General features: G+C 48.4%; 1 protein-coding gene across 2 annotated transcripts in view; it reads left to right on the top strand.

Annotated features, from left to right (window-relative positions):
* The window catches only part of ACVR2A (activin A receptor type 2A), a 52,251-nt gene that overhangs the window by 20,125 nt on the left and 8,418 nt on the right, over positions 1 to 23,708 (top strand). The window contains exons 2-5 of one of the 2 annotated variants that reach the window (XM_066575183.1): positions 17,147 to 17,354; positions 17,889 to 17,998; positions 19,139 to 19,293; positions 21,210 to 21,233. In XM_066575183.1, the coding sequence (XP_066431280.1) occupies positions 17,147 to 17,354; positions 17,889 to 17,998; positions 19,139 to 19,293; positions 21,210 to 21,233 (497 nt within the window). The remainder of the gene's footprint in view (positions 1 to 17,146; positions 17,355 to 17,888; positions 17,999 to 19,138; positions 19,294 to 21,209; positions 21,234 to 23,708) is intronic. The other variant, XM_066575184.1, reaches the window with a different exon arrangement.

A 23,708-nucleotide genomic window follows, 5' to 3' on the forward strand; every position in this document is an offset into this window, starting at 1 on the left:
TAGTCTTTGCCCGCTCTTCCTTGCAAAAGCACCTCAAATTTGTCAGATTTGGCATCTTGTGTGCAGCTCCCTCTTCAGGTCAACCCACAGTCTACGGGCTCTGGCTGGGCCATTCCAAAACTTGGCTCATGTTCTGGCTGCACCATTCTCTTGGTAATTTTGTCCATCTGCTTTGGGTTGTTGTGCGGAGTGTAATTCCTCTTCAGCTTTTCAGCGGAGGCCTGACTGTTTTGTACCAAAATAGTCTGATATTTGGAACTGTTCATAATCCCCTCCACCTTGACTAGCCCCAATTCCAGCAGCAGTAGTCCCCAACATAATGTTGCCCCCCACCATAATCACTGCGGTCTGGGGGTCTTCTGGTGATGACCGTGTTGGCTTTACACCAAACATCCCTTGCGGAATTCTGGCCAACAGGTTGCCCCTCGGTCTCCTCCGACAGAACACGTTCCCCACATCTCCCCTCCTTCACAGCTCAGACATATGAAGAACATGGGAGATGGTTGTCACATGACTACACAACCAGGACTAGCCAGAAACTCCTGCAGCTCCTTTAACGTTGCTGTCAGCCTCCTAATTTTCTTCTGGTCTTTTTATCGATTTCTGAGGGACGTGCAGTTCTTGGTGATGTCACTATTGTCATTAATCCCTTTCTTGCTGACTGTCTCCCCTGTGCTCCATGGTACATGTAATGCCTTGGACATCTTTTGCCCCCTCTCTCCTGACTGGCACCTTCCAACAATCAGACCCCTGTGATATGCTGTAAGATCTTTACCGACCAAGAAAATGTCAGAAAAATCCTCCTAGAAGAGCCGAACTTTATATGGGGGGAACCAGAGTCCCTGTAAGTACTGGCAGCGGAGGGCTGGCTACTAGCTATCATGACTGTGACCCCGCTCCCCTGATTGACCTATCCAGTGAACCTTGTGTAAGGGATTACTAGCCGCTGCACAGGCATTTGTATGGGTAACATCTGCCATTTCCGCCAGTTATTGTATGGGCTTGTGTCCTGCAGTGTATAGTCCGACCCATGGGCTGACACTATCTGCTGCGCAGGAATAGCGGAGGTGTTTATCGTGTGACCGCTGTGAAACTAGTGAGTAAATTACTGCCGTGGTTAACAACCACACAGAGTAGTAAAAGAAAATGTGGTTTTGTTGTGATGACTGTATGTAAAACCGGCTGGTCGGATCAGGAAGGAAGTTGTGCAACGATGAGTAACACAAGCCTACGATGTGCACTGATATACCAGTTCCCGCATGCCCGGGGTGACGCGGTGCCCCTGCAGTGCCAGGCTTCATAGAGACTGGAGGGAGTAGTGCCACCGGCTGACCGTGGAGACCCCTAGGATAGACTTCCTGGATCGACTTCCCTGCTCTTTATTTTGCTGCACAATTGTGCCTAAAATCCGCATGTAAGACGCAGAGATTTCTGTCTCATTTGAAGAGGTCAAATCTGCGCTAACAATCCATGACCTAAGTAGACATATTGCGAACTTAAAATCCACCAAGCGGGTCAGGTGATACACGGATTATTGCAGCGTGTGGATGAGATTGGTCATCCACAACCGTAAATGACACAAATTTTCTGTGCAGAAATTCCACACTTAAGTCGCAGCACATCTACCTTTTGTGACTGCGGCCTGCATGCATGGCGAGTTCACGGCGTAAATCCGACATTTATTTCAACGAAAAATTCGTATGTGGATGTTCCTACTTGGGTTTGGTGTGAAGTCGGCACCAAGAACTAATGGCACTCTGTTCTGTACGTGGACTTGTGCGCCCGCTTCACTACAGTGCGGATTCCAACTCATGGGAGACGTCACCCATGAACGTCGTTCGGGATTTGATGTGGGTTCTGCATAGGACGCCATGTAGAAAGCGCTTTAGTGTGGCGGGTCCTCCAGGTACGAGGAGGGATGGATGCTGGAATACCAAGTGGTCTGATGTCGGCGGGCAGCAGCCCGGTATCCACACACTCCCTGCAACCAGAATGTAGAAGTATATACGACACCCATTGTAGTCAGTGAGTGACTGCACACATGATTGTATACACAGTTGGGGGTCCTAAGGAGGAACCACCCCCCCATTCCATATATATGATGCCCGTGGGCCCTGATGATGGTTCTCATGTATACGTCCAGAGCGGATCATCTGCTCATTTTGGCCTCACAGAATGTGACTTTTTGCAGAGCTCATGTATGTCAGATTTGCTTTTTGATAAATCCAATATGGACTTTTCAAAAAAAAAAAAAAAAATCCAACACTTGGATTTTTGCCCCCCAATTTGCCGCAAATTTCTGCAGTGTCAGAAAACTCCTTCACACAACCGTATCTGTAAAACGCTGCGGCGGTCCTGCAGAGACCCCGAATGGCAGCGAGTGTGTACTGCACATGACTGCGTATCTCGCGCTTACTGACAAGCGCAGTGTGACGAGGGCTCACACTGCGGGGTACGCTGCCATCTGTTTCTCTCATGTATCTACACGCTAATGTGAACGGATCAATGAAAGTCCATTTATTCTCATTGACTCCCTTCATTGCGTGTCATGCGGCCGTAATACGTGCCGAAGTCATGGCCGTGTGAATCAGCCCACAGTGTGACAATCATGAATGTGTGAGCGTGACGTGGACCTCGGTCACAATGAGCAATTTTACAGTGAATTAAAAACAAAATCTGTGCCGCACTTCATACATGGATTTATCTGCAAATGAATTCTGAAATCCTCATTGTAAGGAAAAAAGAATTACACCAATTCTTGGCGTGGAGTTTGGGCTGAAGCGCGTGGACTTGGGGGCTGGATGTGGTGCCGATCCACACACTATCCGTGGCAGAACATTCACATTGGAAAACCTCTGCGGTGGATCCAACTGTCCGACCCTTCCAGGACATCCGCGGATCGTTAGCGCCTCCTATGCTCCCTGGCCGTCTGTGTAATGGCGACCCCCACGTGAGTCAGCGATGTGGTTGGTGGCGCAGCTCGCGGTAACATGTGGTTATTGTAGCCTTCGATGTGATTTCTGTGGCTGTGACCGCACTGACGTATAGACTGTTTCTGCTTCCGGCAGGCAGCTTCCTTTTTCTTACCCTCCGGGTTGCTTCCTCTGCAGCGGTTGTCCTTGTTCTCAGCCTTCCGGTGACACTTGGCGGAGACTTTGGGCTACTTTTATTTCTTAGGTGTGTGAAATGGTTTTTCATGTATTTTGGGGTTGGCAGTGCCTATTAGTGGTCCCATCCCTCACAGCCGTCTGCTTGTTACAAAATTGGGGTTTTCTACAAAAATAACACTGGACTGATATAATGATGGGTTAAGGGGCAATCTGACTGTAGCCGGGCACTCTCAGGGTTTGCCACCCAGCTGGTGGCAATATTTATTTTTTACCGACCCGAATAGACAGACATGTATATTTACCTGCATTGCGCAGCCCTGGCTAAGTGGCAATCTGTTTCATTCCGTGACTTCCGCTGTACGCACGAGACTCTGAGATCCCCCACCCCTGTTTTGTGTACCAGACGCCACCCTCACAACGGACCCTGAAAGACTCCCCTTGGTGGCGCGTATTGTATGTTTTACAAATACGAATGCCGGGGGAGATGCACGGGGCTCTTCTTTGCGTTTATAGTGGGCGACATCCGGAAAGGAACTGCAGTTAAGTGAATACACTGCCCTGTCTGGCTGCTTTCCAGCTAGGGCTTACGCTTTGGGGTGACGCTGTTACTGCTGGGACCTGCTGCAGGGGGACGCTGTTACTGCTGGGACCTGCTGCAGGGGGACGCAGTTACTGCTGGGGGCCTGCTGCAGGGGGGACGCAGTTACTGCTGGGGGCCTGCTGCAGGGGGGACGCAGTTACTGCTGGGGGCCTGCTGCAGGGGGGACGCTGTTACTGCTGGGGGCCTGCTGCAGGGGGGACGCTGTTACTGCTGGGGGCCTGCTGCAGGGGGGACGCTGTTACTGCTGGGGGCCTGCTGCAGGGGGGACGCTGTTACTGCTGGGGGCCTGCTGCAGGGGGGGGACGCTGTTACTGCTGGGGGCCTGCTGCAGGGGGGGGACGCTGTTACTGCTGGGGGCCTGCTGCAGGGGGGGGACGCTGTTACTGCTGGGGGCCTGCTGCAGGGGGGGGGACGCTGTTACTGCTGGGGGCCTGCTGCAGGGGGGGGGGACGCTGTTACTGCTGGGGGCCTGCTGCAGGGGGGGGGGACGCTGTTACTGCTGGGGGCCTGCTGCAGGGGGGGGGGACGCTGTTACTGCTGGGGGCCTGCTGCAGGTGGGGGGGGATCCTGTTACTGCTGGGGGCCTGCTGCAGGGGGGGGACGCTGTTACTGCTGGGGGCCTGCTGCAGGGGGGGGACGCTGTTACTGCTGGGGGCCTGCTGCAGGGGGGGGACGCTGTTACTGCTGGGGGCCTGCTGCAGGGGGGGGGACGCTGTTACTGCTGGGGGCCTGCTGCAGGGGGGGACGCTGTTATTGCTGGGGGCTGCTGCAGGGGGGGCGCTGTACCTCCGGGAACCGACAGCATGGAGCTGGCACATCCACAGCCCACGGGGCTTTAATCCCTAGAGGAAGCATGTTTTAACGTCTGAGGATTAAAGCCCACTTAGCTATGATTTAAAAAGGCAATGGAGTAGTCACTAGGGGGTTAAAGGGCTTCTACCACAATTACAAGTTGCCTATCCGCAGGGGGTAACTTGGTGATCTGGAGAGTGGGAATCGTGTGTCCCCCTGTTAAAGCTCCTGCCCACAGACGGATGTTTGACGCGGAATCCGTGGCAGGCGTCTGCACCGCGGATTTGCAGCAAATAGCGTCCATAGCATGCTTTGGGAAATCTTTTTTTTTTTTTTTTTTCCCCTGCACGCTTTTGGAAACAAATTACGATTTCTACAAGCGTAGGAAAAATCGCAGCATGCTCTATTTTTGTGCAGATTCCGCACTGATTGCTTCCATTGAAGTCTATGGAAGCCGTCCGATCCGTGGCTCTCTGCGATCACATTGTGTAAAGTCACAGTTCCACATCTTCGCTAGGCGGTGACGCAAGAAAGGTAGGAGTCTAAAAAAAAATAAATAAACTTTGCGCATGTCAACGGCTTGCTGTGCGGACCGTCCGCAGTACAGATGAAAGTAACAAGTACTCGCAGACGCCGCTGCTTCCAGGGCCGGATTCCACTGTGGGATTCTGCATGCAGCCTTACTGCAGGAATCAGCGCTGGTTAAGCGCGCACGGTTGGCGCTGCATTCATTTCGGTGGGGTTGACTGAAACACCCGAGTGGTACCCCTGTCTTGGGGGCGAGACTCTCACAGATCAGGGAATAACGTATAATTGTGCTGCAACTCTTATAAAATATTTGCAATTTACTATGTTTTATTTTAGATGCGCAAGTGAAAAACCTTTTGTTTGCAGAACTGTTGGTCCCCTTGAAACCACACTGCTTGTTCTCCACCTGTCGGCAGGTGCCCTCCCTGCTTGTTTCTGGCATCTCTATCTGGTGGCCGTAGTATTTCGTGACGCTCAAAGGCTGTTTTGTTAGACCCCCATTTAGTAGCACTTTTTTTCCTCATCTGCAGCAGTTCGTCGTGGTGTAGATTCCAATAAATGATGAAATTGTTCTGCAGGAATATCGGCCCCTGCGGACAGGAAGCTTCTTGTAGTTGCCGCAGATTAGATGGCGGTGCTGACATGTTCTGACCAGCTGACAGGATGGGGTCATAATTCATGCTGCTTGCGCCAAATTCTGACCTACCATCAGCACGGGGCAACAGAAATCTGGACCCATCTGACCAGGAGATGTTTTCTCGCTGCTCAGTGATACAAGTTTTGCGCTCTTTTGCCCGCTGGAGTCTTTCTGTTTCTCTTAGACACAACGGCGCTGGAACTGGTCGTCTGCTGTTATAGCCCATCCGTGCGGAGGAACGGCGAGTTGTGCGTTCGGACACGTTAGTTGGAGCTCCAGCATTGTATTCAGCTGACACTGCAGCCTGGTGGTCAGAACGATTCCTGACATTCTCCTCCGACCCCTTTCAGTAACAAGTCATTTCCACGCACAGAATCCCCTTTCTGTAGATTTTCTTCCTCGATTGCGACTGTCTCGCTATATTATCCACTCAGTTAAATGAGAAACTCCCCCGTGGTTGGCAAGGAGACCCCTGCTAGTCCAGCACTGATGACCCGGCCTCGTTGGAAGTCGCTCCGATCGCTGGACTTTAATGTGGATTCACACTGAAACTGATCCATGAAAGACTCGTCACGTGATTTTATGTCGCACTCTGGGGTCACTGAGATATTTTCATACAGGAAAGCGCCAATCGTGAGAGGGCCGGGAGGGTTTAATAAAGTGGCCAGTCGGTGTATGTAGTGCTATAATTGCAAACTATTATTTTGGCGTGGGTCTGCAGTCAGGGTTGGGGGTCTGCAGGTTCTTCTCAGTTCATCGCTTGTTCCGGTTTATCCTGAGACTTCCAGCACTTAATATATCCGTCCTATTTCTGACCGTGAGGGTTAGACAGTGACATAATGCTGCGCTGGTTTAATATAGACTCGCATGTTACTAGAAAGGCAGTGGTGACTGCCCCCTGCTGCGTATGGGCCCCGGCGTCTAGGGGCCACGGGTCTGTGTACAGCGCAGCAGTAAAATCGCTTTCGGATAATCTTTCTGGTGTAATAAATGTATATATTATATAGTCGTGCTGTTGGGCTCTGTTCACACCAGCATTGGCTTCCCTGCTGTCCGCTGCGGATGGTGAGATTCGTCTCGTTTACAGTGCTATTTCTCTATTCCTTCTGGAAATCTGCTGGCCTCGTTACACCTTAAAGGGCTGTTCCAATAGCGCCGGGTCAAAACGCAACACATCCAGTGACTATAATGGATTTGTCGAAACCTGCAACGAGTCCCTTTAGGTGGGAAGATCCCAGCGATTATCACTGCTGCGCCGGGAGCGATTGTCGGTCTGTGAAGTCGCTCAGATTGGGCACCTCGAGTTCACGCGGGCCGACAGTCACTTTCAGTTCTGCTTAAGAGCAAGCAACTCCAACAAGTGAGGGGCATGTTGCCCAGAGCCCCGACAGCAGCTGCCTGGATACGGGGCGGCTATTGCCCAAATTAGTTTCTTCTAGCTATAATTCAGGCGATAATCGCCCAGTGTAGAGGTACCTTACCGCCCTTAATAAAGGTCTAGTGGGCGACCTTGTTGTCGCCCATCTTTTCAGTGTTCCTGAATGCCAGCATTATAGCAGAGAGGGATGGACAATTGCGTAAGGCTGCGTCTAGAGATGAGCGAACGTACTCGGCCACACCCCTTTTTCACTCGAGCACCGCGTTTTTCGAGTACTTCTCTACTCGGGTGAAAAGATTCGGGGGGCGTCGTGGGTGAGCGGGGGGTTGCAGAGGGGAGTGGGGGGGAGAGCTCCCTGCCCCCCCCCCCCCCCCCCCTGTTCCCCACTGCTACCCCCTGCTCCACCACGCCATCCCCCTCTCCCCGGCGCCCCCCGAATCCTTGCACCCGAGTAGCCAGGTACTCGAAATAGCGGCCGTCTGCATAGGAGTGCGTATTGTAATACACTCCTATGCAAACTTTCAGTGGCGGAAATCCCGCGGGATTTCCGCCCGTGTGCAGGCGGCCTAATGCAGTGAAGAGAAGGGAAATGGGGGGGGGGAGAAAACCCGATTCTGCATCATTGGGGGGGTCTTGTGGTTACGGCATACACATTGTGGCAAGAATGACGTAACTTTATTCTATGGGTCACTACAAAGACAATCCCCAATTCATAGAGATGGATATAGATGTTTGTTTTTTTGCTGTACTACCTTTAGCAGTAAAATTATTTTGTGGTGCCATCTTCTGACGGCCATAACTTTCTTTTTTCCATTGATCTAATTGTGGGGGCTTGTTTGTTGTGGGCATCCTGTGGTTTCTATTAGTACTATTTTGGCGTACTTATGACTTTTTGATCGCTATTTACTACATTTTCTGGGTGACCAAAAAAAGCACAATTCTGGCTTTGTATTTTTTGACTATGTTCACTGTGCAGGATAAATAATGCGCTACTTTAGTAATTCAGACTTTTATGGGCGCAGTGATACAAAGTATGTTTTTAAAACTTTTACTACCTCTTTTTAAATTTTCTATAATAAAACTTTCTTAACTCCTCTCTTACACTTTTTTTTCTTCGCTGGTTTTAGGAGATTTCTACTTTTATGAGTGATTAAACAATCTGTAGTTCAATGCAATATACCACGTTCTGACAGGCAGTCTATTCAGACATGCCACAGGTATGGCTTGATAGACAATTGGCCATGACAACCTTCAGAAGGCCCAAAGCTTCTCTAGCAACGCACCTCACAATCTCATCCACAGGGCACTGTTTGGGAACCCTCCTGTACTGTTTGGGACATCTACATGCCGCTGTCAGAATAGACTACATCATTTAAAGAGTTAACAGCCACAATCGGCATTCACACTGATCGCAGCTGTTGTAAGCGGGTGTCAGCTGTTAGACATCTAGCACCTGCCATGTTTGAAGTGGAGTCGGCCCCCAATTTTGCTGTATACAAACCCTGTTCCCAAATTGCGCAAATGTGCCCTGGGGCATGAAGAGTTCGGGTTACTTCGGCAGCATGCACTTTCCTGTATCCTCTGTTTCCATGTAGGAAAGGGTTGAGCTTCCAGTAGGGCCGCTATGTCTGGTTTGTGTCCAGAAACCAAGTAATCTTGTAGATATGATACCTTTTAATGGCTAAAGGCCCAATTAGACACGATTAGCGCTCAGAATTCGCTCAAAAGCTGTCTTTTGAGCGATAATCGATGTGTGTAACTGCATGGACATCCTGCAGTTTTCATTATGCGGTCGCTCATCGTGATGAGCCTTATCAGGGATTCACAGCGGGATACAGCTGATACTATTGTTTCAGCTGTATCCCACTCCCTGATGACAGGTGGGGTATGAAGAACAAAGCGGTCCAGCTCTGTTCTCCATACCCTGCTCGGAGCGCCCGGCTGTATAACAGACAGGCATTCTGCGCAGAGAACAGCTGGATGCAGAAGACAAGCAGGGACAACTCCGTCTGTCTTCTGCGCCCGGCTGTATAACAACCAGGCGCTCTGAGTGGGGAACAGCTGGAGCGCAAGGTAATTGCTCAACGTTTGAGTGATCATCTTGCGCTGTAAATAACATGATTATCGCTGAAAAGTCACTCAAAAGACATCTTTTGAGCGATAATCGTTGTCTAAATGGGCCGTAACAAAACTACATGTTACAGTGAGCTTTCGGATTGTCTATCGATCCTTTGTCAGGCTAAAACCCAGACGCTCTGAGCTTCATCGCAATCCCTGGTTTATTCTTTCCTGTTCCATGTTGTATGTGGGTGACTGATTGCATAACGAATCAAGTCTTCTGTACTCAGCGGGTAGATTTCAGCAGATGGGGCCGCAGACTACTAGATCTACATGCATGCAGGGAATAAACATGTAGCGGAGACGTTGCTCTGCTTTCCAGCATTTTTTGGCATTTGCAATGTGTTTTTTTTTTTTTGTTCAGAACATGGCGCGGTGCGGCATCTCCTGTCCTGGAGCCGTAGGCTTCTTTACACGGCTTGAAAATGCATTTACAAGATGACGCTTGTCCACTCGCACCAGCGATTCTTGCCGCCATTCCTGTCATCCTCGTTGCTTTCGGTGGCCATTCATGTGCTTCCGTTCAATTTCTGCAGGGCTATTTGTCCGGCCAAAATAATGGAAACCTAACAGAGGAGATTATATTACAGATCCGCTAAAAACTGATACAAACGGACGATAAGGGGAAGAAACTGGACTATATATATATATATATATATATATATATATATATATATATCTATATCCACAGAATTTAACGGAATCAAAGTTGTTTCTGCAAAAATGGAAACCTCCTCGTCTCTATCTTCAGTTACTGTATTCTGTTCCATTAATAGTGTAACACAGATGTGAAGGGGCTTTTTCCACTATGTAACAACTGTTCCAGTAGGAGAATCCTTGTAATCCTCGGACCGTGTTCAGATGTGGATTTATCAGCGGTTTTAGGCACGTACCGCACTGCTGGGGACCGAAGCTCTGCAAAACCTGTTCCCCTTTTTTGGATTAAGAAAAATGCATAAACTATGAGAGCTGCCGCCCAATCTGTCGGTAATACTGCGGGTTCGGCCTTGGATTTGCTGCAGAACCCACAGCAGAACAATTCTGCACGTAACCCGCCGGAGAGGAGTTTGTGCGGCATTGCTCTTTAAGGCTGCCTTCACGCTGGTGATAAAATCGCGCAATGCAAAAGTGAAAACGCAGAATTGTGAAACCAATGATTTTCACTGGTCTCATTCCCATTTGCGTTGTTTTCACTAATGTGATGTAGAGTGAAGAGAAAAAATCGCAGCATGTCCTACCTTCCTGTATTTTGCAATTTTTTTTTATTACCCAGGTTTCCCTATGGAGCCTCCTTTTTATGCGATTTTCATGTGATGTGTTTTTAATATTAGAAACTCCTATTGACTTTCGCGTGATAAAATCGCGGCAGCATCGATACGAGATTATTCTCAGGAAAAAGCATCTCTGACCCTCAATCGTGGGAACAAAGACGTTATTATGCGCGTCAAAATCGCGATAATCAATGTGAAGGAGCCCTCATTTTTCTATGGTGTTTCGCTTTTCTCCTTGTGGAGAGCTGCTGGTTGGCGCAAGTTCTATAGAGTGCAATGCTGCCTGGGAAAAAAGGTATGCAAATTAGCTCTTGCAGGATGGAGAAAATGTGTGTTGCGCCACCTATTGGAAAGCAGCTTCCCTGTAAATAAATGTCTGACCCTTTTTAAAGGGGTTTTCCAAGCAAAAACTATTGATTTATCTATCCTCAGTCATCAATAGTTAGAGGTTTTCCAGGGAGAATGCTATTGATGACCTATCCTTAGGACAGATCATCAATAGCTGATCGGCTGGGGTTCGTCGCTCGGGACCTTGACGATCAGCTGAGCGGGCGCATGCAGTCTGCGCCGCAAACAGAGGTCGCATGGGAGTCTCTACGCCGACCTCTGTCTAGTGGCCAGCGCTTATAACTGCAGGCACAGTTCTCATTGAAATGAGGCATGAGCTGTGCCTGCAGTTACAAGTGCCGGCCACTACATAGTAGTCAGTGCTGAGACCTCCACTCCGACCTCTGTGTATTTGCAGCGCTGAAAGCATGCACCTGCTCAACCAATCGGTCAGGGTCCTAAGCGACGGACCCCAGCAATTGAGTATTGATGACCTATCCTGAGAATAATAGGTCATCAATAGTATTATCCCTGAAAAAGCCCTTTAATCACTGGGGACCAGTGGCGTAGGATGCCCGGCAATCAGCTGATCACCTGTCCTGTCAGTGCTGCAGGACCAGAGGTCGTCACAGGGGGCGAGAGTGGAAGTTCTCTAGTGGGTGTCACTCACTTGAACTCAATGGTAGCAGAAGCCTCCTATTACACTTTCACGTCCAACCACACTGTTGGAGGCGGAAGTATAAGGCCGCCTATCCACGGGCGTTGCAAACTCCCGCGATGGATCTCTGCCCGCAGACTAATCTCCATGGTGAGCCTATCTGACAAATAGACTCAACTCGGAGAATCGCCGCAATTTGCAGCATGCTGCGATTCGCCGGCCGTGAGCCGAGAATCACAATGATTCACCGCTCGTGGACAGGGGGCCTGTGCTTTCCATAGCAAAGCTATGGAGATTGTTCATTGCGTTCCCCGCGATCGGATTGTTGCCGCGGGAAACGCAATTACAATTCGCCTGTGGACAGGAGGTCCAATAGTCTTGTCCCCTGTGATGTCCGGCCCTGCAGAACTGACAACGGGCCGGTTAGCTAATTGCTGGGGATTTGGAGCGCGCGGGACCCTAGCGATTATTGATGACTGAGGATAGGTTATCCATTGTTTCTGCCTGGAAAACTCCTTTAAAAGGCTTTGAGTCAAACCGGAAAAAGGTATTGTCGGACAATATGAGGGCGTCCAACAATCCAGAATTCTCAGCAGCTCTGTTCTGGACTATCTGATGCTGGATTAAAAAAATTGTGTATGATGAAGGGGAGATTGTCTTCTTTATATATAATATACAAATGCAGCGACGTTTAGCTTGACATGCAGCCGGTTAAATGTACAGACACAGCGAGCCTCGACTTCTGTTGCCTTTGGTGTGTTAGATGTCAAGTTAAGCTTTGCTGGATCTGTATAATTATGCTGATTCTGTCTGGTGTCGGTCCGGTCAGCCGGATCACATATAGAAGACATTTACTGTATAGTTCGGGCTTCCTTCCTCCGTCTGTGTCTCCCCGGCTCCTTCATGTCTGCCATCAGAGATCGATCAATGGTTCCTATACATATTCCGAGGCTGCCGGAGATGGAGGTAAAGGTGGGACGTATGCAGTATATGCAAGCGATCGGCAGCGTGGTTAATGCGATGCGCACATGTTGTTTTCCATACTCCGCGGCCGCTTTCCAGTAGACGCCGGTCTAGACTCCATGTCTGCATTCTGTGTCGCTTTGATCCTTTCTCCTGAGCGCCGAACATTACAGATTTGTGCGCTGTTTTAGTGTAAGTTTACGCTTCGCCTCGTCTCCCCGCAGCCGGGAAGTTGTAATCATTGTCCTATATAGAGGTCAGAACCTTGAAGCTGTGCGGATGTAGCAGAGTGCGGTGTGCTCCATCCAGAGATCCCTGCCATGTTTGTAGTCGGTAAATGCCAGAGCATTAATGACGTGGCTACAAATCCAGATGAAGCAGAGCTGCCATTGTGTCCAGGAATCCAAGGGGTTTGTTAGGAGGTTCCTTGAGGCAGCAGCGAGTTTTCTCTTAGTGGCCTGCTTGTTGCAGCTTAACATCTTCCGTCTTCTTATCTTGGCAGGTTTGCAGCGACTTAGTGGTTGTGTACTTTCCTGAAGGGGTTAATAGTAGTAAAACGTGCGCCACGCTTTCCGTGTGTCCTGGTTTGGCCTACGATCGCTCAGCACAGGAAGCCTTGGAGGAAGCGTTGATCCAGATGACAATAGAATTGAGCGAGGCGGGGGTGTAATCCTCACGACCTGCGGAGGGAGAGCTGCTGCTCGCATGTGGGGGGCTCTTGCCATGGGGCGCTATGTGTGATGGCGACAGATGCCACTGAACACCTGTAATACCATGACCCACCAGAAAGATGGTGCATATTTATACCCAGCACAAGCATTTACATCCTCCGTGTCAGAACTGATTTTATGGCCCAAAGGTACCCTTATGGGACGACTCGACTGCATAAGTGCCGGACAGCCGTCCTGCGGACCATCGCTCCTGTGCTTTCATGGTTTTGTCGTGCCATTTGTTTCTCTTTCATGGCGGCACAGAAAAATAGAAATCTCTATATCGGTGGGCGACCGCCATGGAACTGAAATTAATGTAAGCCTATTTTATAGGGTGCTTTGTGGTAATTCGGTTGGAAAGCTCTATTTTGGGGGTTCCAAAAATTGACAAGTTTGACCTAAACACTAATCGGGGCATTTAAAGGGTTAACAGGTATGATCAGCATTCACACTGATCACAGCTGTTGTGGACTGAAGGGGGTCAGCTGTCAAACACAGCCGTCATCCGCTGTGTATGAAGGGGGATCAGCAACCAATTCAGCTCCGTACAACTCTTGCCCGCCCAGGACATGACTGAAGGGGTTAACTAGTTACAGTAAAGGAGTGGGATGTTGGTCTTAAGGTTATTTAGTCGGGTGTTCCGGCCCGGTGTTGTAGTGATTCCTGATTGATGTCGCTCACGTTGGATTAGCGCTGCGTCGCCCTGCAGTCCGTGTTTTTAGCTCACAGCCCCTGACGTTCTGGCATCGCTGTGACCTGGATAATGGTGTGCGCTGGTGACTCGTTGGTTAGTTCTCCTCGCCATCCTGATTTACTGGTTTCTTGAAGGAAGGTGCAGGGTGTTCCTCGCCTCCACTGGAAGGAGGTGCTGGCTGCTCCCTCCGAGCAAAACGCGTTTGACTTGTATTTAAATGTGGGCTGCAGATATCCAAAAATGTCATACATGGAGCGGGCAGAAAAATACTAGGCCTAGTTGTCTAAATTGGTGCAGAGACGTGAGTTCTCTCTTGTAGCGGGTCCTATTTTGGGGCGATATCACCCCTTATTTCCTTTAGTAGGTAAAATGCATCGCCATCACATTCTATGCCATGTGTACGTGAGTGCGGTGTAATATTTACTATTAAAGCTACTAGAGCCCCCTCCGCCCAAGTACGCAACGACTATGTACAGACTTCTTGTGTGAAAACACTGCATACATCTGTGTGAATGAACTCTAGAGGCCCTTTTACCTACAATGATTTTCACTCAAAAGCCACCTTCTGAGTGTAAATGTAAATGTGTGCTCATTGTCCATTTACTATGCACTTTTTGTCCATCACGGAGTTAACATTCTTTCCACAGCTGTCCCACTGGAAAACAATGGGGATGTATTTAGAGAACAGACCGCCTGCCATTCTCTAAATACATGCAAATGAAGCTAGTTAGCTACTAATGGGCTGAATAGCCCATTAGTACCTATGCAAAATGATCGCTCAAAACTGTCAGTTTCTGACGGATTTTGAGCGATCATCCGTGTGTGTAAATGGGGCTTAAGTCTAATTTCACACGGGTAATTGCGATATCAGGTAATGAAAAACAATTGTGTTAAAAACGCCTCGCATTACTTCCGGGAAGTAGCGATGCTTTGCCGGCCCAATTGAAAACAATGGGCTATGCAAGGCGGGGGAAAAAATTGCTCGTGCCTTTCCCCATTCAAAGGAATATGGTTCAAATCGTGCGTGTTCTGTGCATCTCGTAACACAAATTTTGCATGAATTTCTCACAGGCGGCGTTTTTTTTTTAAACAGCAATTATTGTTTGTTTGAAACGCCCGCTAAAATCTTTGATTTTAGCGGGGCTCCTCAGACGAGCCTTATAGCGTGGCTTTTGTAACGCCTGCTAAATCAACCGCGGTCTGTTCTATTTTTCAGCATGGATTGCTTTTTTTAACACACCTCCTCCCCCGTTGCAATGATGGGGCGCGTTTTAAAAACGTTGAACGCATTTGAAAGCGCCGTTCTGAAACGCTGTAAAACGGCACATTTAAAAAACAGCATTTTTGAGACTAGCCCAAGAGTGCAAATCAAAGTGATAGTCCTCGACGCACTGCTGGGCTGTAGGGAAGAGGTGGGTGTCCGGCTGCTCAGATGCTCTGACAGGCGCTGCCAGCAGTGACGTCACAGAGGTGTAGTGTTTGTGCAGGGCGGCCGGGGCAGCGATTAGATAGCATTTCTGGTAATATTCCCAGTATGAGGACTTGTTCTAGATATTGTAATGAATTCCTTCCGAGCCGCTCGCAGGAGTCCGTAGTATAATGCGCCCCTTTAGGTTTATAGCTCAGATTTCTGCAGCCTGAGTAGTGGATGTTGGGAGTTGTCATCCCTGCGATGTACCCCATCTGCTTGTCTGTATGAGAGTTCTGTCTGGATTTCGTTTTTTTTTTTTTTTTTTTAGATTCTCACTCTTTGGTTTTCTCTGGAGGAATGGAGGTGGGTGTATTACCTGCATTTCTCTGCCATCCCTGTGATCGACCGATACCCGGTTCTGGTTTTGGCTGTCACAGCTGTCTGAGACCATCTTAAGACTTCCGTATCCCCATAGTGCGGTTGGACATTATTGGCAAGTGGGATGTGCATCGAAAAAAAGTCGCCCAATTGAGGTCTTTTAAAAAAAAAAAAAGCCTGCATGAAGTCAGTGGATGCCGTGAAAAAAGTGGAGCGTGCACGCCGCGCACATGTTTAGTTTTATGCACCCGTTCACAGCAATGTTGATGCTTAAAAATAGGGCGTGCTGCGATTTTTAATTCCACCCCCCCCCCCCCCCCCTTTTAAAAACGCATGCCATTCGTCAGTGAAAGAAATTGCATGGGTGACGACTTTTCATGGGAGTCCCGTCAGTTGCAAGCTTGTACATTAAACTCACCCATGTGAATAGACCGTTAGGCATCCCTCACATACATGCACTTTGTAGCGATGATTTTGTAGCCCGTGTGAAAGAGGCCAACATGATATCACTGCGAGAAAATAGCAGCAATATTGCATCGGTGGTCTGTGCGCGATCGCTGTGGTTTCTCGCGGCAATACCGTGACTTTATCCTGGGCTACAGTTGTGCTTTTTATTGCTTTAGTTTTTTGGTCACCCTATCTCCAGGAAACAAATGTAATAAGTGGCAATCAAAGAGTTGTATGCAATCCCAAATAGTACCAATAGAAACAGGAGGTTTTGGTTATTCTTGTTGCCGTGTGTACAAACATGAAAATAAGACCGCCCACGAAAGATGGCGGAATTGTGTATTTTCCATTTCACTCCACGTGGAAATTTTTTAAAGTTTTAGTGCATTTCAGAGAACCATAGAAAAATACGTGTCCTTCACAAAACATCCCTTTAGGCAGTTACATCAATGGATAGATAAGAGCTGGGATTCTGTTTTTAAGAGAACTGGTGCAGCTCGAGGGAAGTTTGAGGGGGTGGGGGGGAATGATGGAGGCCATTTGTCTGAGGTCACCAGTAGAATGAAGAGCTCTGGCAGGGTGGTGGTAGATGGTAGAGGGCGGTGCAGCACTGTGGAGAGCTCTATGGGTGAGTTGTATTGCATTGTACAGTGTTGAGGGTCACTGGCAGCGGCTTATTCTCTGCTTCCTATTGAGAACACGTGCGGCCGAGGGTACGTGCATGTGTATGAGCGTGCCCGCTAGAATAGGCGCTGCTACGGAAGAACATAGGTTGTCTCCATTGTATGTGTAAGATCAAAAGCAAGAACGTCACTGCGGGTATGAGAAGTGCGACCTTTTTCCCTCGCTCGGCGTTCGGTCAGACCTGTAAGCGGGTCACTAGTAATGGATGAAGTGAGAACTGGACAGCCGTCTATTGGGACTGGTGAGAAACGTGCGGCATAGCAGCAGTTTACCAACCTCGTCATCTAACCGTAATTGGCTGCGTAAGATAATCCGCCCCGTAAAACCGGTTCAGTATTTGCATTAAATGGTCATTAATTAAAATGAAAAGATCATCCTGTATGTTCCTGTGTGTTAACCCTTGCAGACCCTGATCCTTCTCATTCCTGTTGTTTTACAGGAGCCATATTGGGGAGATCGGAGACCCAGGAATGCATCTATTATAACGCCAGTTGGGAGAAGGATAAGACGAATGTTAGCGGCATCGAGCGCTGTCAGGCAGAGCCCGAGAAGAGGCGGCATTGCTTCGCCACATGGAAGAATAATTCTGGATCCATAGAAATTCTAAAGCAAGGCTGCTGGTTGGACGATATTGGCTGTTATGACAGGTAAAGAAACTTCTAGAAGTCTTTCTGGTGGGAGGATCTCCAGATTAAAAGGGTTGCCTCGATACTGGATAACTTACCGGTTTATAACTTTGTGTTCAAGCGGTACTTACCTATCGCCTGCCGTGGGGATCCAGTGCCGTTGCCTTGCGGTCTTTTTGATGGTTGTTGTAGAGATGTCACAGGAAGTCACCTGACAGCTGCAGCCAATCAGAGGCTACAGGTTCACTGCTTGTTCTCCTGGCGTTGACAGTCAACATCCTGGGTGCCATGATGCCAGGCCTTCGGAATGGAGACGCTACAGCGGTCCGGCAACTTCCTGTATCGCCTCCACAACAATCCTCCAGGAGAATGGCAGTACAGGCTGTATCCCTCCCGCAGAGGAGGGGAAGTTGTACTTTTTGTTATTTTGGGACACTTGGAGCTATAGTGGGAGGAAGGCGATGTGCTGAAGGTGCGGTTGGCGGCACTTGTCGCTCTTTCTTTGGCTTTTAGATTGCCATTTATAAATGAATAATAGCATTTTTTTCCTTCCAGGGTTGACTGCATAGAAAGAAAGGAGAACCCAGACGTGTTTTTCTGCTGCTGTGAAGGCAGCGTTTGTAACGAACGATTCTTCCATTCCCCGGAGATGGAGGTCACTCACCGTGAGTTGCCATTTTGCGTAATACACATGTACACAACGAGGGGGCTATTATAGGGGGTTTTCCTGCTAAATCCTTTTATCCCCAAGTCTGTGTTTAGAAGAGAAGTGTCTGATCACCTGGAGTCCAGCCACTAGGACCCCCAGCGATCCCGATATCTATGCTCATGTGACTGGAGCAGCGGTACACATGTGACCAACACTAGTCACTTCTCAGGGAAGGAGAAATATTGTACCTCGTAGAAGTGAATGGGGATCCTGCTCAGGCATTTTTTTTTTATCTTGTGGTTTGGGGATAAATGTCATTAGCAGGAAAATATTTGTCAATAAAGCTTTCGTTGTATAAACATCCTATACTAGTAATCAATTCTTCCAATTTGCAAGATCTCTGCTTGCTGTAGGCGAGTGGAACATTGCTTACATCCAGAGGCAATCTATGACAGTGACATGCATGTTGTAACTAGTCCGGCATCTGTGTGTGGCATTCGCTAGAGTGGATTTCCTGTCAGCAAGCAGAGATCTTGAAAATTGAAAATGCTTTCTGGGCAGAAAAAAATTAAATTGAAATTTGTTCAGTGCCGTAGAAAAACAGATTCATGCTCCCCTCGGCTGGTCACCTGGAGCTCCCATCCCAGCTGCCACCAGCAATGTCACATTACAGGGACAGCTCTGCAGCCATAACTAAGCCGTTATTTGCTGCAGCAGTCACATGTTCCTGTGATGGAGCATAATTGCTGGAGCCAAAAGAAAAGTTCTGCAGGGGACCGTGAAGGAGGTAAGGGGAGTAGGAATTTGTTCTTTATACAGCAGTGAGCCAATTTTGACTTGGAGGTTGTCTAGCTGTTAACTGCATCATCGTCCATGATGGGCACATGTGCCATCCGTCTGTTCCTGCTCTGGGCAGATCCACCCATCTCTACTGTGTATACGCCAATCTTGGACGTCGCAGCTCAATCGCTCACATTCACTGGTACAGCAAACTGATCCTGTAAAAAAAAAAAAAACAACTTTTGTATAAACTGCCCGAACGATTAGCTACTTGTAAAAGTACCCTAAATACTGGGAATTGTTTTGCAGTGGTGGGGGAGGGGTAAATTCCTTATATTCTTAGTGATGTATTGATGATTCCTCTTTTTCTTTGCAGCCACCTTGAATCCAGTTCCAACAAAGCCGCCCCTATTCAATACTTTGCTTTATTCTCTGGTGCCTATCATGGGATTTGCTGTTATTATTCTCATCTCTTTCTGGATGTATCGTCATCACAAACTCGCTTACCCTCCGGTGCTGGTCCCTACACAGGTACGTGCCGGGTCATAAAACATGGGGGCACAAGGTGGCGTTATATCTGGTGTACAATATTTCACCCTTTCTTACCTACTGTGTAGTATTTTAGTTGCGGGTTATCCATCCACTTTCCACTGATGGGGAGTTGGACCCCCCCCCCCAATAATCAGTTGTCATCTGCAACTTTCTGGTTACTAGGAGAGAGTCCTCTGTATTGTCCATGGGGCATATAAATCCCCCCCAAATTAACCCCTTTAATGTGATGGCAGGTAGATACACCCTTTTTTTAGGGTACAGCTATCGCCGCATCATCCACACATTGAGCAGGTTCTCTAAAGTTGGATAATGACCTTTTAGACTGTATAGAATAGATTTTATGGCTGCTTGTAGTAGTGAACAGATCTGCTCAGTGAGACCGTCTGTATCAATACTACCAGCATCTTCTGTCAATAAGAGACTGCTGAGTAGGCTAAACCGAAAACCCCAAGCCCCTGTAATCTGACAAAGGGGACGTGCGAGGCAAAACCAAGGAGCATTAAGGTTATTGGATCAGAGTAACTCTCCGACTGCCGATCTCAGCTGAATTCACACACAAAACTAATTTGTATCGGAGAATAATAGTAGCAAACCTTAAACAGCCACAGCGACGATCCGGTATGTAAGAGCTGCTGGGAGAGCAGCGGCTCCTAAGTGTTATAGAATGCGTCTCCCTGTCAGCGGCGCAGTGTTCTAGGGGAGAGTCTGTTTCTTATCCTTTACGAATGTGATAGACGACTAGTCGTGTGACTGTCATAATTGCATCTCTAGAAAATCACTCACTTAGGTGACCCTACGTACGGCAAATAACTGTATCGTGTATGACCGAGGAGGATCGCAGGAAGTCATGCGCAGTGCAGGTTTTTTTTTTTTGGAGGGGGGGGGGGGGTGTTGTATTTTCTGCGCCGTTGCATAGCGATGATGCAGGTACCCGCAGCCCATATGCAATGACCTCAGTAGAGGCTTTACTGATCCGGAGTTACATCCTGTATCATCCCCCAGAGCTGCACTCACTGTAGCGTCTGTACTCAATGGGAGCTGTGCCTGCATTACCAACCCCAGTACTGCAATACAAAGAGCGCTATGTGGCAGCTTAATCCCTAGCGGCTGACCTCTGCCAATCAACCATCCTGAGCAAGGGGCATCAATAGTAAAGTCCCAGAAATCCCCTTTAGTGTTGGCAAGAATAGCCGATTCCTATGAGATCGGCTGACAAAATAATGTTTATGGGGTCCCCCTGACTTTCATCCAGTGGCAGACATCGGGGTAAGATCAGCGGGCAGCTGTGTTTCAGTGTACCCCATTTTGTTAGGTAGATGAGCTGTGCCCAGATGACTGCCATTGATATACTTACCCTCCTCTTTCACCATCCGCTTTGCCAAGTAGTGTTTGGTGTTATCGGGTGAGATGGCTGGGAGCTTAAGTGAGCATTCGGCCGACAGCTTGGAGGCGCTCCGTGCAACACATGGAGACTTTTCTCTTGGAGGTCTTTCCTATTTCTTATAGACTAAGGAGGGGTTTGGATTCGCGCCGTCAAGGGAGAGCGGTAGGGATTTGAGGGCGAGGTCTACCTGACCCCAGGTACAACCAGCCGTCCTTGACTGCTGTGTGCATCATCCTACTTGTGTCCTCCTCTGCAGCCTGAAGTTTCTATGACAGCACTGCCCTCCTGTGTTAAAAAATTGTAACTGCGCCTTGGCTGAATTCTACATGAACTTGTGTGGTGTTGTGTTTGCACTTACCAGTGGGGGGGTCATTTACCGCTCTTGTTTCATTTTATCTTTTTCTGTGTATTTGGGGAGAATCACATGCATTTTTTAGAAATGTCAAATGACCTGAAGTGTAACTGAGGTGCAGACAGTAATTGCTTTTGCATATGTGTTTTTCTTCACAAGCACGCCTTTCACATTATGATAGAGGTAAGAGACCTGATTCCACAGCCCGTAACATCAGCGCTAATGCATGATACAAATCTGTTGGTTTTTACCTTTCTGCTGTAACACGGAGATGCATCGGCCTGCGAGCTTCCTCACTCCGCCGGCTGGATATGTAGCGACCCGGGCACAGAGCAGCCTAACCCTGTCTAACACATCGCTTTGCACGCGGTTACAGGGAATGTATGGAGATGACCCGTGCCCAGCGTATAGGAGGCCTACAATGCTGCAAACTAAATGCGTTTAATAATCCGCACGGATTAATTTCTTCATGCACTTTAATAGTAATCAGAACTCCTTTGTTTGTAGTCCGGAGCTCCAAATCTCCCATAGAGACACAGACTTAGAAGATAAGGCGACTACTAACAAGTGTCAGGAGGGGTTGATGAGGAGTTTACTATGAAATCAAGTAAAAATTAGGGAGGATATTATTAATGACCGCAGTACCAGCGTACGGGCGTGTTCTCGTGGAGCTGATTCAGTCCGGTTTTTGTTGCAGATTTTGGTGCGTTTGTGACGTGTGAACACTTCCTAAGGCCATGTTCAAACTGTGCAGATTTTGTGGGTTCACTCTGCGTGGAAAATCTGCATCCGTGGCGACTGTTGCGGGTTTAGTGTAGCTTTTGCTGTAGATTTGTTTGTTTTTCATGTAGAAAGTCTGCGGCAAATCCACAGCTACTGTTGCAGATTTACTGCCAACTTCGGCTCCTCTGTTGCAGTCTATTTGCTATAATTGACATGCTGTGGATTCAAATTCCGCAGCACATGTCCATTTAATTTCCACACGGGTTTTGTGTGTTTTATTTTTTTGCAGATGTGGACATGATTTTGCTGTTAACGTAAATGCTGGAAGTTTTCTGGGCAGCAAATCCGCCCTGTCTGAACATAGCCTAAGAAGATATACTCAACCTTCCCTGCTGCTCCCATCCTGCCGGCACCCAATCCTCGCTGGACTTCACTCCCAGGTGCAGCGAGCCACCATTGACGTCGCTCCAGGGGTCTTGTTACCGCTGTAGCCAATCGCTGGTTCACTTCATCCGATGGTTAGCTGCAGCGGTCACATGCCCGGATGTTGGGATGTCCTCGCTGCCTCCCTGCTCTTGAAAGTGAAGATGTCGGTGCAATGGGAGCTATTGGGAAGACAAGCATATCTTGGTACTTCAGGCTGGGCTGGTTGTTGGGGGAAAAAAAACACCCAGAGAACCCCCTTTAAGGCCTCTGCGCTACAGTTGTGGCCAGTTTTGCGCTAATTTGCAACTTTTTGCACTCTTATCACCACTTATTTATACAAAAAGTCGTTTGGGTTAGTGGAGAGATGGGGCCTCCCGCTTATCATGGGTGTAGATTTGAATTTGTTGCTCATGGAGAGCAAAATAGACACCAAATATTTTTGAAAGGTTTGTGACAGTGAATCTATGGAGACTCCAGTCAAGGAGCACAACCCCTCCTGAGGATGTGAGACTCGGCACCCTTAACATACGGTTGTCTGTTGGAGAAACCCGCAGCCAGCCTGACGTTTTGCAGGAGAAATGTTATAGTACCGGACAGTCACTCACACGAGCGGCTGTCCTATAATACTAGCAGAGCAGAACGTCTGCCGGAACGGGCGCTGCTCTGAGTGACTCTTCCTTATGGAAAATAAGGCTGCCCCCACAGTAATGTTCACTTATCCTAATTGGACGTATGAACAGGGAATACCGCCATCTTGGAACCCCTTTAATATATTCTCCCCTGTAGTACTATTTCCCTGAAAATAAGACCTACCCTGAGAATAAGCCCTAGCATTATTTTTCAGGATTGAGGATGCAGAATGATTTTTCAGGATTTTTGAACCATAAGCCCCACTCCAAAATGAAGCTCTAGTTACAGTTAATAAAAGTCAATGTAAATAGTGTCCAGGCAGCTAAACATGTAAAATAAGTTAAATATTTTGGAGCAAAAATTAATATAAGACCCTGTCTTATTTTCGGGAAACCAGTACCGTATATACCGGCGTATAAGGCGACGGGGCGTATAAGACGACCCCCCAACTGTCACCTTATACGCCGGTATACAGTGGAGAAAAAAAAAAAATTCATTACTCACCTCCCACGGCGTTCTGTCGCGCTCCGGCAGGATGTCGCTCGCTCCGGCAGGCTGTCGCTCGCTCCTCGTCCCCGGCGCAGCATAGCTTTCTGAATGCGGGGCTTGAAATCCCCGCTTCCAGAAAGCTAATACACACGCCGGCAGCCATGACATCATTGAATGGCTGTGATTGGCTGAAGGCGCACGTGTTAGCAATCACACCCATTCAATGATGTCATTGAATAGTGTGATTGGCTGAAGCCACGTGTGCTTTAGCCAATCACAGCCATTCAATGAGGTCATGGCTGCCGGCGTGTGTATTAGCTTTCTGGAAGCGGGGATTTCAAGCCCCGCATTCAGAAAGCTATGCTGCGCCGGGGACAAGGAGCGAGCGAC

This window comes from Eleutherodactylus coqui, chromosome 8, assembly GCF_035609145.1.
Source record: "Eleutherodactylus coqui strain aEleCoq1 chromosome 8, aEleCoq1.hap1, whole genome shotgun sequence".
Classification (NCBI taxonomy): Eukaryota; Metazoa; Chordata; class Amphibia; order Anura; family Eleutherodactylidae; genus Eleutherodactylus; species Eleutherodactylus coqui.